This window comes from Crotalus tigris, unplaced genomic scaffold (assembly GCF_016545835.1).
Source record: "Crotalus tigris isolate CLP2741 ecotype Arizona unplaced genomic scaffold, ASM1654583v1 scf7180000017987.690289119674:8195010, whole genome shotgun sequence".
Taxonomy (NCBI): Eukaryota; Metazoa; Chordata; class Lepidosauria; order Squamata; family Viperidae; genus Crotalus; species Crotalus tigris.
Window position 1 is genome coordinate 6478623 of NW_024096758.1, and position 14873 is coordinate 6493495.

Sequence of the window (14873 nt, forward strand, 5' to 3'; positions counted from 1 at the left end):
AGTACAGAGAAGAGCAACAAAGATTATTAGGGGACTGGAGGCTAAAACATAAGGAATGGTTGATGGAATTGGGTATGTCTAGTTTAATGAAAAGAAGGACTAGGGGGTGACATGATAGCAGTATTCCAATATCTCAGGGGTTGCCACAAAGAAGAGGGAGTCAAGCTATTCTCCAAAGCGCCTGAAGGCAGGACAAGAAGCAACAGATGGAAACTAATCGAGAGAAGCAACCTAGAACTAAGGAGAAACTTCCTGACAGTTAGAACAATTAACCAGTGGAATAACCTGCCTCCAGGAGCAGTGAATGCCCCAACACTGTACGTTTTTAAGAAGAGACTGGACAGCCATTTGTCCGAAATGGTATAGGGTTTCCTGCCTGAGCAGGGGGTTGGACTTGATGACCTCCAAGGTCCTTCCAACTTTATTATTGTTATTATTATTATTATTACTATTATTATTGTTATTATCCCTCAGGAAAAGAAAAGCAGCGAATTAATTGCTTTGGGGGAAAATAAAGAAAACTACAAGATCAATTTGGAATTAATACAGATATATAGCTTTGAAATTTGTGGACTATAAGTACCTTTGAGAATTTTTTAAAAAAAAGATAGTTGAAAGTCTGTAAAATAGGCTTGGGTTTGGAAAGCTGGAAGACGGTGTCAACGACATCTAGTGGCGAATCATGGCACTACAATTTATTATGCTTCAAGGAAACTTGGCTTTGTTGTTCCTGGAAACTTTCACTTTTGCAGACTGCAGCTGGAAAAAGGGAAAAAAAACACTTGGGCTGCTTATCTGTGTTGGGGACCCTATTGGGCTATAAAGATTACATACAAAAACAAAATGAGTGTTTCATTCTTAGCCTCAAATGGTAAAAAACCATCTTTAACACTTTTCTCCGAAGCCCCCAGCTTGATATACCAACAAGAAAATGTTAATGAATCTCAGTTTCTTTTTGAATTTTGAAGACTCAGTCACCAAAATCAAATGTGAATGGCAACACTCAACACAGGAAATAGGATTCTACATGCTCTTTGTCCATCACTGTGTAAAACTCTGCAGATAGAAAACCAGCATTTTAGGGAGAAGCGATAATTCTTATTTGTCTTCTCTTTAATAGACCTGTTTTCTATAGAAAACTTTCACCCCATATGGGGACATATGCAAAAATTCTCACTAGCAATCTACCGTGATACTTTTAGTTCTGCAGATATAGTGCTGGATTCCAAATAGCTATATCTGTGCATTATGAATAGTTGTGATGACTCCCCCAGATGCTTCCCTAGTTATTTCTCCAGATGTCAGCTCAGAGGAAGATGAACCACTTCCAGGCACATCTGGAGGGGAACTGTAATGGCTCCAAGCAGCTGTCTGAGAGGGATTTGGCTCAAACACAGCTGCAGCAGGACAGCCCAGAGACTTCAGGTGGAGAAAGCATGCAGCTGGAGTCAGTCAGTGATAAGGAAGAAGAACTGCCTGCCGCACCTGATCCAAGAACATGTAGGGCAGAGAAAAAGCAAGAGCAGAGAAGGTCAGCCAGATTACTCATGAGGAAGAAGCCTCGCCCTTCTTGATGGGCTACACCAGAAGCTGGCTATTTAGCACAGCAGACAGATGGAGGCAATGCTTGAACAACATATTCATTTCCTAGTTGTTTTCTGGTTGTTGTGATTCTTGGCTTGCTTTGGATTGACACTGTAACTTGACTTGGATTGGGCCTTACGAACTCTGGATTTTTCTTGCCTCATGAACCCTCTTGTATTGTGGATTTAATTTTACCTGGTGGGCAAAAATAATTTTTATTTTATTTTGATTGGGAAATTTTCAAGTACCTCGTGGACTCGTTGGCCATTGCTCCATGGGCTAACATTGGTCTACTTGTGGCTGGACTTAATTGGGATAGTTCTGAGTTTTGTTGAAGAGAGTTGGTGGGGGGAATATTAATAAACCCACTAAACCAGTTATATGTGTGAGCAGGACAGCATAATAATTCTTAAGTAATGACCATAAAGGAGCTTGCCCATCACAATCATAACTTGTGATGTTTGCAAATCAGGTCACCCACATGACTGATTTTATGGCCTTTTTTGAGGCAGTCATTAAGCAAATGCCATGGTAGTAAAGCAAACTAGTGGTTTGCTACGGAGGTGGTTTTGCTAAGAACCAGAAGTAAATGCAGCAAAAACATAGCAAAACATGGTCATGTGCCTGCAGGATGCTACAAACAGCCACAAATGTGGGCTGGTTGCTAAATGCTTGAAATGTCATCATGTGAACACTGGAACTTTGAATCTGGGTCATAAGTACCCATAGGGAGGGCAGTTATAACTTCAGACAATCCCTAAGTGGCCAGTTGTAAGTCAAGGTGTGTGTGTGTGGTGTGTGTGTGTGTGTGTGTGTGTGTGTGTGTGTATGTATGTATGTATGTATATGTAACTAAACAGGTTAGTATGCTAGGGAGGACAGGGAAAAGGAAACTGGTTGAACTTCAGAAATGCATGCAAAATGCCTTGTCCGAGCTGAGTTCTATAGAATGTAGAAGAAGCCCCTCTTGCTTCTTCTACATTCTCCATGGACTCCTTTCTCGCCCTTAAGGGTGAAAAACAAGGTGTAGGATCGTGGCCAGAGGCTGCATCGACCACATAGATTGTGGGTCGTGGAACCGCAGAATGAAGCAGAAGACCGACTTTCCTTCCAAAGCGCCCGGGAGGGAGGCGCGCTCGCGTCGGGGGCTCCCTGGGCACGAAGCCCAGCTCGCTAAGCCTGGTTCCCCCACCCCCCCAGGAGAGACGCCGGGTCACAGCCCAGGCCTCCACGCTGCTCCTTACGCCCCGAAGGGGCCGGCGGACGATTGTGACACCTGCGCAAGACGCAGGAGAGGCGCGCGGGGAGCGACGCCGGCGCGGCGAGCGGCTGGATCCGGGCGGCATGGAGCGCAAAGAGCAGCGGGGCGGGAGCTCGGGTGGCGGGCGGCGGACCGGCGGTCGCGGCGTGGCTGGCGAGAGCGAACCCGGACCGTGCGAGGACGGGACGGTGGTGCAGCGCACGCAGGTGGTGCTGCTGGCCGGCGAGTCGTGGGGGTCCGACGGGGGCCAAACCGTGCTCAGTTCCTTCGCCCACCACGTGCTGCCCCCGACGGCCGGCGCCTCCACCCGCAGCCCGCCCGGCTCCGCTGACCCCTGCGGCCCTGTTGCTCTGCGGCCGCTGCCGGCGCCCCACGCCCTGACGTCCACGCCGTCGGGCCAGCTGATCTTCTTCCTATGCCGGCCGTCGTCGCTGCGGGAGCGGCCCGAGCGGATGCGGGAGGTGTTGCAGGGCGTGCGGGATCAAAGCCATGACTCCCCGGCTGCCCTGGTGGGTGTGATCGTGCAGCCGCGGCCCGACGAAGAAAAGCCGGCTCTCGTGCAACTCGAGAAATTGCTCCGTGAGATCTTCCAGTCCGAGGGTGCCGGATCCATGGAGGTGCACACGGCCGTCTTCGCACCGGGGCGACCCGACGGCGCCCTGGAGCTCAAGCGTGTCAAGCATGGGGCATCGGGTGAGGGTTGTGCAAAGATGGTTAAGCAAAAGAGGGGCATGCACATGTTCAGAGGCCCTCTTCATGCTGACCATATTCCATTCATAGGGACTTTGTAAGGCAGTGGTTCTCAACCTGTGGGTTGGGACCCCATTTGGGGTCGAACAACCATTTCACGGGGGTCGCCAAACAAGGCTGTCCGCCATTTTTTCCCTCTTTTCTTTGGCCACGCCCCTGGCACCCGGTGATTTATAAGTGGTTGGGGGTCACCACAACATGGGGAACTGTATTATGGGGTCGCGGCATTAGAAAGGTTGAGAACCACTGTTGTAAGGCTTATATCAACCCTTGCAGGAAACCAGGAAACCCAGCTGCCTTCAGACAACAATAACAACCAGTTCAGTCAAAGACAGCACCACACCTATTAAGGCACTGGTTCTCAACCTTTTTAATGCCGTGACCCCCAACCGGTCGTAAGTCGAGGACTACTCAACCGGTCGTAAGTTGAGGACTACTCAACCGGTCGTAAGTCAAGGACTACTCAACCGGTCGTAAGTCGAGGACTACTCAACTGGTGCAGCACCGTTTGCAGAATGGGACTTTTAGTGGGCTCAGCAGGGCAGAGACAGCCTGGACAATTCCTATTGACTTTTAAAAGCCAATAGAATAAAAGGGAGTAGCACAGCTAAGGAAAAGGGAGAAAAAAATGGCGGACTGCATTGTTTGGCGACCCCCGTGAAATGGTCGATCGACCCCAAATGGGGTCCCGACCCACAGGTTGAGAACCACTGTATTAAGGGCTTCCTCAGTCTTAGTCCCATGTTTTAGTCACAGTGCCATACTAGGGTGGCTGTGTGTGAGGGAGGAAAGGTTATATCACCCAGAGAGCCTTATTTTAATTATCAATTGCAATGGGGCCAGTGTCCTTATCTGGTTCCCCTGTTAAACATGTTTGGGCCCCATATGTTACTCTTTGCAATTCCAGATCAGTCTATCATTGAAAAGAAGATTCACCAACAGTGTTTTCTAGCTCATTTACTAGCCAGTCTAACAGTCAACAGAGCAAACACAACTACGGGATGGAAGCCCCCACGTTGCATGGGCATGACCATATTACAAAAGGAAAGAGCATTCATCATAAAGATGTAGCCCACATCTTGACACTTTTGTCCTGATGGTCTTTGCCCCCCTACATCACCCCCCCAAATCAAATCTATATTTCCAGAAGTGGACCCTGGCAGCTGAGTATTGTGCAGATGCACAGAGATTGGAACTTTTTGACAAAATGATGCCAAATTCACAGAGAATTTAGAAACTCTTTTCTCCTCATCAGACCTGTCATAAAAATTATCCTTCAAAATCACTTGTTATATGTAGCAGCCTTTCCTAGTCTGCAGGGGGTGCTGATCAGAGCAACTCCTGGAATTCCTTCCTGATGTGGAAATCCAGAAATTGTAGGCCAAACCCACCCAGTTAATTGGGAAAGGCTGACAGTGTGAATTGAGCCATTACTGTATACAAGTAGTGCTCAACTTATGCTTGTTTAACAACAGTTCAAAGTTGCGGCAGCCTCAAAAAAAGTGCCTTATAACCTGTACTTAAACCATTGCAATATCCCACGGTCACACAATTATAATTATGAGGCTGGACAAACAACTCACATTTTTAAAGGTGACCTTTTAAACACCCATTGGGGAAGCTCAATTCACCTTATGACTGCCATACAAATGGTTATAAAATCAGATCCAGTCACACGATGACTCAACTTATGACCACACTAACTTACAAATGAAATTCCAGTCCCAATTGTGGTTAAAAGTTGAGGACTAGCGGTATTTCTCCTGCCAATTTAAACCCAAATCTTGCCCATATTTATTGTATTTATTTATCCAATCTATTGGCTGCCCATCTTACCACATATGTATGAAATAAATGTGCTTTCTTTTCTTCTTTCCTCCTTATCTGACTCTCTCCTTCATTCTCTGTTGTTTCCTTTGGCACAAGTTTTACTAGAGAGCAGCTATTTCATTTGATATGATAAAGAATAAATAATTTTTCTCTTCCCTAAACCCAATTTAGTGCAGCTGGACAAAAAGGTGATGCGATTTTTTGGAGCAATGCTGTGGTTTGGAATTGTGGCATATGGAAGTTATTACTTCTACAACTATTCTCCAGCATGAAGCTTGCATCCCTGCCAGCACATCACCCTCCCTACATGGTTAAGGTGGGTACAAGATTCAGGAAAATGTTTTTGTAGAAGTTGAACTTTTTCCAACTTGATTGGTGGGAAGGTGAAGCTATTGCAGAAATTAATTCACTTTTTATGCAAAAATATGAAGATGTCAGTTTAAAAGGGACTTATAGGAGACCCTCATATTCAGAAGTAGTTTGCTTAGTGGCTGGGCAGTGTTCCTCATATTCCATTATAACCTAAAGGTAAAATTTTGTATACGTATATGTATATGAAATCAGTTCATATACTTTCCATCCCCCCTTTTGTCCTCCTCTCCACATTTCTTCCTTTTTTCTATTGTATAATTTATGGCAATACAGGACTCTATTGCACTAAATCAGAGGTGCCATGTTTGCAGTAGAGTGCCATGTTAAAAAGGCAGTTAAGTCTAATTTATTTAATTGATTGGTATCCCAATTTGCTACTCTGTATAGTAAGATTAGTAGAAACTTTAAAGATTGGAAGAGCCACTAAGTCGAGCCACTAAATCGAACTTCCTACTCAGTGCAAAAATTTAATTGTCCAATATAGTGAATAGTGAAAAGAGATACTATTACTTCCCTTGATAACCAATTCCATAATTGAGCTGCTCTACCTAATCAGATGTTTCTTTAACAGTCAACTGCAATGTGCTATCCTGTAACTTAAGTTCCTGAATCTATTATCTTGCATTCTGGGACAACAGAGATAATAGTCTTTGAGGTGGATGATGACCCCCTTTCAAGTATTTGAGAAATTCTTTGATAAGCCTTTCAGTTGTCCGTGGGGTGGCTGTCTTTAGAATATTGTGTTTTGTTCTGGTTACCACATCACAAGAATATAATGGATCTGGAGGGCTTGTAGAAGTAGGCAAGCAAGATGAGCAGGAACTTGATCAACTTCTTTACAGGGACAACAGTTGAAACTGTTCAGCTTAGGGAAAAGTTGTTTGTAAGGAAAGACTGACGTTCATAATATTAAACAAAGTAAAAAAAGTGTAAACACGGATAAGAGTTTCCTCATCTCCCATAATACTAGAACTAGAAGTTATCCAATGAAACTGACCAGTAGAAGATTTGAAGCCAATAGGAGGAAACATTTCTTCACCTAGTGGATAATCAACCTATAATTTGAACAGGTGGCATATGCTGTGGTAGTACCGCTAGTTTGGACGACTTTAGAAGAGGGCTAGACAAGTTCCTAGTGGGCAAGTTGATCAGTGGCCTTAATGATTGGGTCCTGCCTGCAGGCATGGTGGCATGGGCAGTCGGCTTCTGCATACTACTGTGTTTTTCCGAAAATTAGACCCAGTCTTATATTTTTTTGCCTCCAAAAGAGGCACTGGGCCTTACTTTTGGGGGGTGTCTTACTTTAGGACCACCACCGCCAAGCCTCCCACTCTCCAACACCTGACGTGCCGCTGCTTGACTTCTTCAGCAGCTGATTGCCGCCCCTTGTGGCTGGAAGCCATGTGGCACATTGCATCATTGCCGCTCTAAGGGGCAGGGGGGGTGAAGCTACCCCATGTGCTCCACATCCGCTTACCGGTAGGACTGCTGCAGCCAGGCCTCCCACGCCCCAACACTTGTCAAGCTGTGTGGCTCGTCACGCCAGTGCCGCTGCTTGCGGTAGCAGGTAGCACAGTGTTTCAGGCCGTTGCTGTTGCTCATAGCAAGAGGCTGAGTGGATGCCACATGGCGCTTCAGGCCATTTCCGCTGCTCAGGCGAGCAGCTCTTCGGGCCAATGCTGTCGCTCGTGGCAGGACACCGCATGGTGTTTTGGGATGTTTCCGCCACTCATGTTTCTCGCCGTGAGCAACAACAGCCCGAAGTGTTGTGCAACCTCCTGCCACGAGCGGCAGCATGAGCTTGACGAGCCACATGGCTTGACAAGTGTCGGGGTGTGGGAGGCCTTGTTGTAGCGGTCCTACCAGTAAGGTGTGCCAGGCACATGGGGCAGCTTCACCCTCCCCTATCCCACCCTCCCCCAAACTAGGTCTTACTTTTGGGGGGGTTTATATTAGGCCCACCCCTGAAAATCAAGCTGGGGCTTGATTTTCTGGGGGCTTACCTTTGGGGAAACAGAAGTGGACAGAAGCAACAATAGGAGAGGAGGGCTGCCTTGATCTCTTTGTGGGCTTCTTAGATTCTATTGTTGTGTGAAACTTGCTGTGGGCGCTAAATGGAGAGCCGGGTGGGTAGGCAAGTGGGCTGTCAGAGGGCAGCGGTGGTCGGTGGGACAGCACCAGTTTGAGAGCTGGGCACATGGGCTCAAAGCCATCTGGTGCCCGCAGTGAGCTGTCCCTGCAGCGAAGTTCCCGTGTTTAGATGTCCTACAACGACATGGTGGCTGTGAGTTGGCAGAGAGACCTGGTGGTGGCAAGGAGTTAGCAGCTCTGAGTTATCCCTTTCCAGGTACTCTGCTGTATGGAACATTCTCCCAGTGTTGGCCCCAACACTGTTAGCCTTTCGTAAAAATCTGGCTGGGATGCTGAATGTGCCAAGGGCCCCATTTCCTGGCTATATTGCTAACTGGCCAAATACAGTATCTTGCTCTTGCATATGTTGAATTGGATGTTTTTAATGTTTTTCTTGTTTTAAAATGCTTTTTAAAAGTATAATTGTAATATATTTTCTGAATTATAAGCTGCACAGAGTCATTGACTGAAATGGGAGGACATAGAAACTGAACAAATAAATAAAAAATAAATTTGTTGTGCATTTTTATTGGAACAAATGGGTGTGTGTCTGTGTCAGTGAGCATACATCGTATTTCTGTGTATATTTCTATGTATATATAGTTTGCATGACTATTTTTGGTCCTTCTAATAACATGCATTTTTTTCTAGGTCTCTTTTGCATCTGGATTTACAGCTGTCACCCAAAATAAAATTTAAAAAATCAAAAGTTGTTAACCTTGTCCATGAAGATATGTAAACTTGAGATGAAGTGTTCAATTAGCTAAAGCTTCATCACAGCATCCCATCTATCCACAAGGTGTCTGACTCTGAGCGCCACTTCATCATGGATGTACAGCACATCCTGTCGCGGGCTTTTTAACACAAAGCTGTTTAGTTTCAAAGCAAAAGTCCTCAGTCAACAACAGATTATTCTTGCTAGTGAAGAAATCCACTTGGATTCTAACAGTCTCCCAAAATATGAATCCAAATGTACTGAATGGGCAAATAAGAGTTGTTTCAAATAAGTGTAAATAAAGTGATTGCACCAGGAAAGAGATCCCAGTTTTATTATAGATGGCAGGTTACATTGAACATGCTGGCCAGACAGGAAATACATGTTAGTAGATGATTGATAACGTAGGCGAAGTGTAATGCACTGAAAGTTTTGAAAGGTTGAAATAAAAATTCAAATCTGAATATGAGTTCATCATATAGTTGCACACAAGATTCTTCCTACAACTCTAGTTCCCATCTTTCAGGAAGGAGGATGTTGTAGAACTGAAAAGAAATTAAAAACAATGGACCATGATAAATGGGGCTGGGAACACTTCCAGGGTGTTCATTTTCCAAACTAGCCCCCACCATGTCTTGGCTTATGGTACCTGAAATTCCAACCTGAATTATAAAAATATGGGAGTCATAGCTTAGTACATGGAGAGTATATGTGATTTGGAGGGTTTCATGAGCCATTATGATCAGTTCAGGAAATTCTGACTACATGTAAATCAGTGCCACAAGATGCAGTGATACCTTTTTATATCAGTTTTGATGGTTTCAAAAGAGAATTGGAACTGCATACAGGATAAGGCTATCAAGGGCTACTAATTATGATGGATATATCCAGAGGCAATGTAGCTCAGTACCAGTTTCTGGAGAATATAGGTGGGAGGTGCTGTTACTCTTGGCATTTGGATAGCCACTCTGGGGATAAACTAGAGAAGCTTTTTATTTCATTCAGCATACTTCCTTATGCGGAGCATGGGAGAAGCTATTTCAAGCCATAGGTGCTTGAAATCAGGATAGAAATAGAGTCAGTTGTCACTGACAGAAAGGAATCAAGTCAAGATTGGAGATTTTATTCTCAATAATTTGTCCCTACACTCAGCATCACAACTCCATTAGACAGTCCGAGACAACAAAGAGGCTCATTTCTGAAATAATAAACTCAAGAAATACCTGATTCATCGTGATCTAAGTATCTTGTATCATTTAGTGACTACTGTATAATAATTACTGTATTCATACAACAGTTTTGCTTCCATGTTACACTGTATAAGTAAGGAAGCATCTGGATCACCTGACAGAATGGGATTCCAGCATCAAATTCCTTCCTGTGAAATGTTGAAAGTTCCACAGAGAATGTGAGGGTAGCAACTAGGACCAAACTAGTAGAACCCTTGTTGCTAACAACGTCTAGGAATGTTCTAGAAGGGTTGCTAAGAGGTGGCAGTTGGAAGCTATGTCCTGCAAGGGCAGCAGCTCACCGTGAACCATCAAGATGACGTACCCCAACCCAGGGGTCCTAAAGGCAGCCATGGGACATTACTTAACAGAAAGTGCCCGGACGGCACTTGAGGCCATGGAACCTGAAGAGGATGTGATAGAAGTAAGTGCGGGAGGAAAAACTGCAGTTGAACCAACTCTCTTTATTGCAGTGGGACAGTGTTTCTTCTCAACCTTGGCAACTTTTAAGAAATGTGGATGCTTCCTAGGGATGAGTGTGACAGGACCAAGGTCACCCAGTTGGCTTCATGCCTAAGATGGGACTAGAACTCATGAACTGGTTTTTACCCTGATGCTTTAACCACTACACCAAATTGACTCTCCGTATAAACTTAGGGCTTATTCTATTTACGTATTCTAGTTCTCCTTTTGGTAAGTAGCTCAGACCAATCTACTGGAGATTCTTAGTCATCCAGGTCATAGTTATCCCAAAGATGCTTTTTCAAGAGGCAACTGGACTTACTTGTTTTTCTTTTAAGATGTTTCACTTCTTATTCCAAGAAACTTTTTCAGATCTGACTGGATGGTGGGGAATGGAAGGATTTATACTCCTGCAGACAGCTGTTCATTTGTATTCTTTTAGCAAGTTGTTAAAGCTACCTGGAGGCTTATCTGTGTCTTCAGGGTAACCTGAGTAGTGCAAATGGGTGTGGAGCCTTCTTTGAACTGTTGAAAGGACTGTGTTGTAGACTGGAGATAGATGATGTCAGATCCCTCCTGCTCTGTTGAGAGAGGGCTGTTCAATTTTGACATAGATGGCCTAAAACAGTCAGAGCTGTTAATATGATCAAAAAGAATATACAAAGTAGTAAGTAAGTAAGTGATGTTTGAAGAAACTAAAAATAAATAATAAAATAGATCAGAAGCTATAGAAATTGAATAAATAAAAACACCAATATAGAACAAGCTCAATCCTTTAATATATTAAATCTAACCATCTATTATTCCATCTTCTGGTTTAATGCAGTATATTTCTGTACAATGATATTTATGTAGTATACTTCATTTCTCATATTGAAGGGTGTTGTATTGATGCATTTTAGATTTTATGTTTATTTCTTTAATTAAAACAACTGAACAGGTTAAAAAAATTAGACGAGCCTTGGTGTCTGTCAGAAGTCAAGAAAGATGTCTGTAAATTCCCCTGAAATATTTATTTATGTAAAAGAAATAAATATAATGGAGTTTACTTGGGGCTAAGAAATAAAGATTTTTTTTCCAGACAAATAGGGCATGTTAAAAAATATGTAAAAATAATCAAAATGTATAAAGTCCCAATAGCCAAGTTAATGTATGAGAAGGAAAAATTGGATTCTCTCTGAGCTTCCTGGAGAAAAGATGAATGAAATGAAAAAAATGCAGTAAATACAGTTTTGTTCTGAAAACTTGTGGAGCCTAGAGGCTGTGGGGGCCTGGAAGGGGGACAACAGGCTTCAAATGAACCCTGGTAAGATGGAGTGGCTGTGGATATGCAGAGCCTGGCAATCCAGAGGCTTATCATCTTTAGTTCTGGATGGGGTGGCACTACCTCAACTAAACCCAGTGTGCAACATGGGGGTTCTCCTAGACCAAGGGTAGGCAACCTTGGTTCTTTTATGACTCATGGACTTCAACTCCCAGAATTCCTGAGCCAGCTATTCCTGCTGGCTCAGGAATTCTGGGAGTTGAAGTCCATGAGTCATAAAAGAGCCAAGGTTGCCTACCCCTGTCCTAGACTCATGACTCCTGCTTGAAGAGCAGGTGGCAGTCATAGAATTTAGACCCTCACACAACTTTGTGCAGTACACCAATTGTACTCTTTTCTAGATGTGAGGCTCTGCACTTAGCTCTGGTCATCTTGTACTTGGATTATTGCAATCCCGTCTACATGGGCTACCCTTGAAGAGCATTCGGAAGGTACAATTGATCCAGAATGCAATGGTGCAGACAGTTTTGAAGGCCCTAGGAGGACATATGTAACACTATTATTATGCAAGCGGCATAACATATAATTGTTGAATGCTTGTGGGTTTTATTTTATGTAAACTGCTCAAAGTCACCAGAACCACAAGATTGATGGAAAATAAATTCAATAAACAAACAAGCAAGAAAACAAACAAACCCTGGCTTGGAAGGGGAGACCAAATCAAACCTAATGGATCAAATATTGTGTATATTCTTGGAGATCTTAAAAAGCTACTGAAGCAAATTACTGCTGCTTGTTGAGTTATGGAAAACAGATAATGAATAACATGCTTCCTCTGCGTGTTTTTTTTTTCTCTTCTAGTTGGGTCCTGGGAAACAGATGCCAGTTGTGGGACCCAACCAAATTCTGGACATGCCACTTTTCACCAAGATCCCATTTCTGCCTGGCTCCAATACCATGTTCTACAGAACAAACTTGGGTGAAAAGGTGAAGAGAGACTATCTCAGTTCTGCTTTCCATGGAATGTTGTGGACACAAAACACAAAAGAATGGAACAAGAAACCGTTTTTATGGGGCATGTTGCATGAAAACTTGTAGAAGTGTCCCAGTGTTATTTTTAAAAAACTAAAACCATCCCGAGAAAGAAATTCAGAAATAGAAGTGGGAAAGAACTCTTAATTCTTCTGATTTCTGGCAATTTCTCTTGAAGCTACCTTTCTTAGTAAAAACCAGTGTGGGAATACTCTATCTGTCTGTCTGTCTGTCTGTCTGTCTGTCTGTCTGTCTGTCTGTCTGTCATCCAACCATCCATCCATCCATCCATCCATCCATCCATCCATCCATCCATCCATCCATCTATCTATCTATCTATCTATCTATCTATCTATCTATCTATCTATCTAAATCTATCTATTTCTAAATCACCCATCTCCCTCAAGAAGGACTCTGTGGCATGCTTTTATATGTAATTTTTTTCATAGGCTCTTTCCTAGCATAACATTTCCTAATATTTCTTAGTGACTTAGTAACTTTTCAAGCCACTGGTAGATTAGTCATGGTGCTTTCTCCAGAGGGGAGTCCCAATAGGTTTTGAGGGATGCCTTCTTTCTTTGTTCTCATCAATCTTTTGTGTTTCTTTCAGCTTTATCAGCCATCAGCTACTTTTGATCTGAGTGATCCGTACTGTAAGATCATGGCCCCCAAATACAAAAGTCTTCATGACCCCCACCTGCGTGCTTACTACAAGCGTAAAGACAATCTCCGAAGACTGAAAAAATCTGGCCTGATCACTGATAAAAATAAAGTAAGTTTGTTTCCATTCTGCAATAACTATTAAAGTTATTAAAGCAACAATCAGTAACATGGTAGAAGAAAAATTAGACCCTGAACTGAACAGTGATATATATCACAGTTAAACAGTCTTATTCCAAAGTCTATCTGTGATGTTAAATACAAACTTTGGACTTGGAGCTGCTATCAGTGGGTGCCTTCAGTGTCTACATATTTTCTGGAAAAATAGACTTTCCTTGTCAAGACTCAAGACTCAAATTGGACCTTGTGTAGGATTCATTGCAATAATCTTGCAAACAGATGCAAAAAACATACCAATACATCCAAGCCTATTTTTTCCCAATTCTGACATACTCAACAGGTATTCAGGGCTTAGAGATTGAAAACAATATGTAAGTTGATGCTTAGTTATTTGCAGGCATTTTGTCCATATCTCTTATTCATATCACTTATGCTCAGCACAAATGACCAGCACACTTGTGGCTTGTGCTGAGCACTTTATGGATTTTGGTATGTTTCACTCAATGATTTTGAAAAACAACATGTTTTAATCAAAGTTATTTTCTGTTAATGTTAGACGTATGGATATATTTCACATTGGTTTCAGATATTTTTAATTTGACCCAGAATGCCATGCAAATACATAAATGGGTGGGGACATGTTCATTCGCCTTTTCAAAGAACCTTTCTTCATTCTGCATTCTTCATTTCAACTCAATTCCCTTTCCCTTTCCATTTTTTGATCACTGAATGATTCATGTTAATTTGCACAAAAATGATGATTGCTGCCTTTAAAAGGAGTATCCAAGTCTAGAGCTAATGTCTTAAGCCACAATAAGTTCTATTCTCTATATTAGCATCCTGAGGAAAAATCCTAGTGCCTTTCAGTGGTATTGGACTCCTGAACAGAACATTTGATAAACTTAATGACCCCTCAATCTCTAACAATCTGTGACATAACAGTGCATGTAATCATAATGGTTGCAAATACTAAATGACATTTGGCGGGTCTGAATAGTCCATTAAAAATATAAGTCCATTGGTATAGTACAGGGGTAGGCAACCTTGGCTCTTTTATGACTCATGGACTTCAACTCCCAGAATTCCTGAGCCAGCATGGCTCAGCTTGGAAACCTCTCCCTTTCCCCTCAGCATGGCTGGCTTAGGAATTCTGGGAGTTGAAGTCCACGAGTCATAAAAGAGCCAAGGTTGCCTTCCCCTGGTAGTAGCACATCTGTAAAACTGTCCATGAACTTTATCATATAGCTATGCCTTAAGCTACCTGTGTAAATATATAGTATTAACATATTCTGATTCCAGAATATGATTCAGATGCTTGGCAACTGACTTATATTTATGACGGTTGCAGTGTTCTGAGGGTGACAGGATCACCTTTTGCAACCTTCTGATAAGCAAAGTCAATGGGAAAGCCAGATTCCAGAATATGGTTCTATGCACTATTAGATTGTTTAAATTCCAACTAAA

General features: G+C 43.0%; 2 protein-coding genes across 3 annotated transcripts in view; both read left to right on the forward strand.

Annotated features, from left to right (window-relative positions):
- The first annotated feature begins 2908 nt into the window (after window positions 1-2908).
- On the forward strand, window positions 2909-9381 carry LOC120309086 (uncharacterized protein C2orf72-like). Its single transcript, XM_039345909.1, has 3 exons — window positions 2909-3538; window positions 5597-5741; window positions 8579-9381. Exons 1-2 carry the CDS (start codon window positions 2929-2931, stop codon window positions 5695-5697), a joined length of 711 nt encoding a protein of 236 aa, XP_039201843.1. The 5' UTR covers window positions 2909-2928; the 3' UTR covers window positions 5698-5741; window positions 8579-9381.
- A 779-nt stretch (window positions 9382-10160) lies between these two features.
- Window positions 10161-14873, forward strand: part of FSIP2 (fibrous sheath interacting protein 2) — a 60104-nt gene continuing 55391 nt past the window's right edge. For both annotated transcript variants that reach the window (XM_039346212.1, XM_039346213.1), the window contains exons 1-3: window positions 10161-10295; window positions 12459-12584; window positions 13240-13401. In XM_039346212.1, the coding sequence (XP_039202146.1) occupies window positions 10188-10295; window positions 12459-12584; window positions 13240-13401 (396 nt within the window). In that variant the 5' untranslated portion in view covers window positions 10161-10187. The remainder of the gene's footprint in view (window positions 10296-12458; window positions 12585-13239; window positions 13402-14873) is intronic.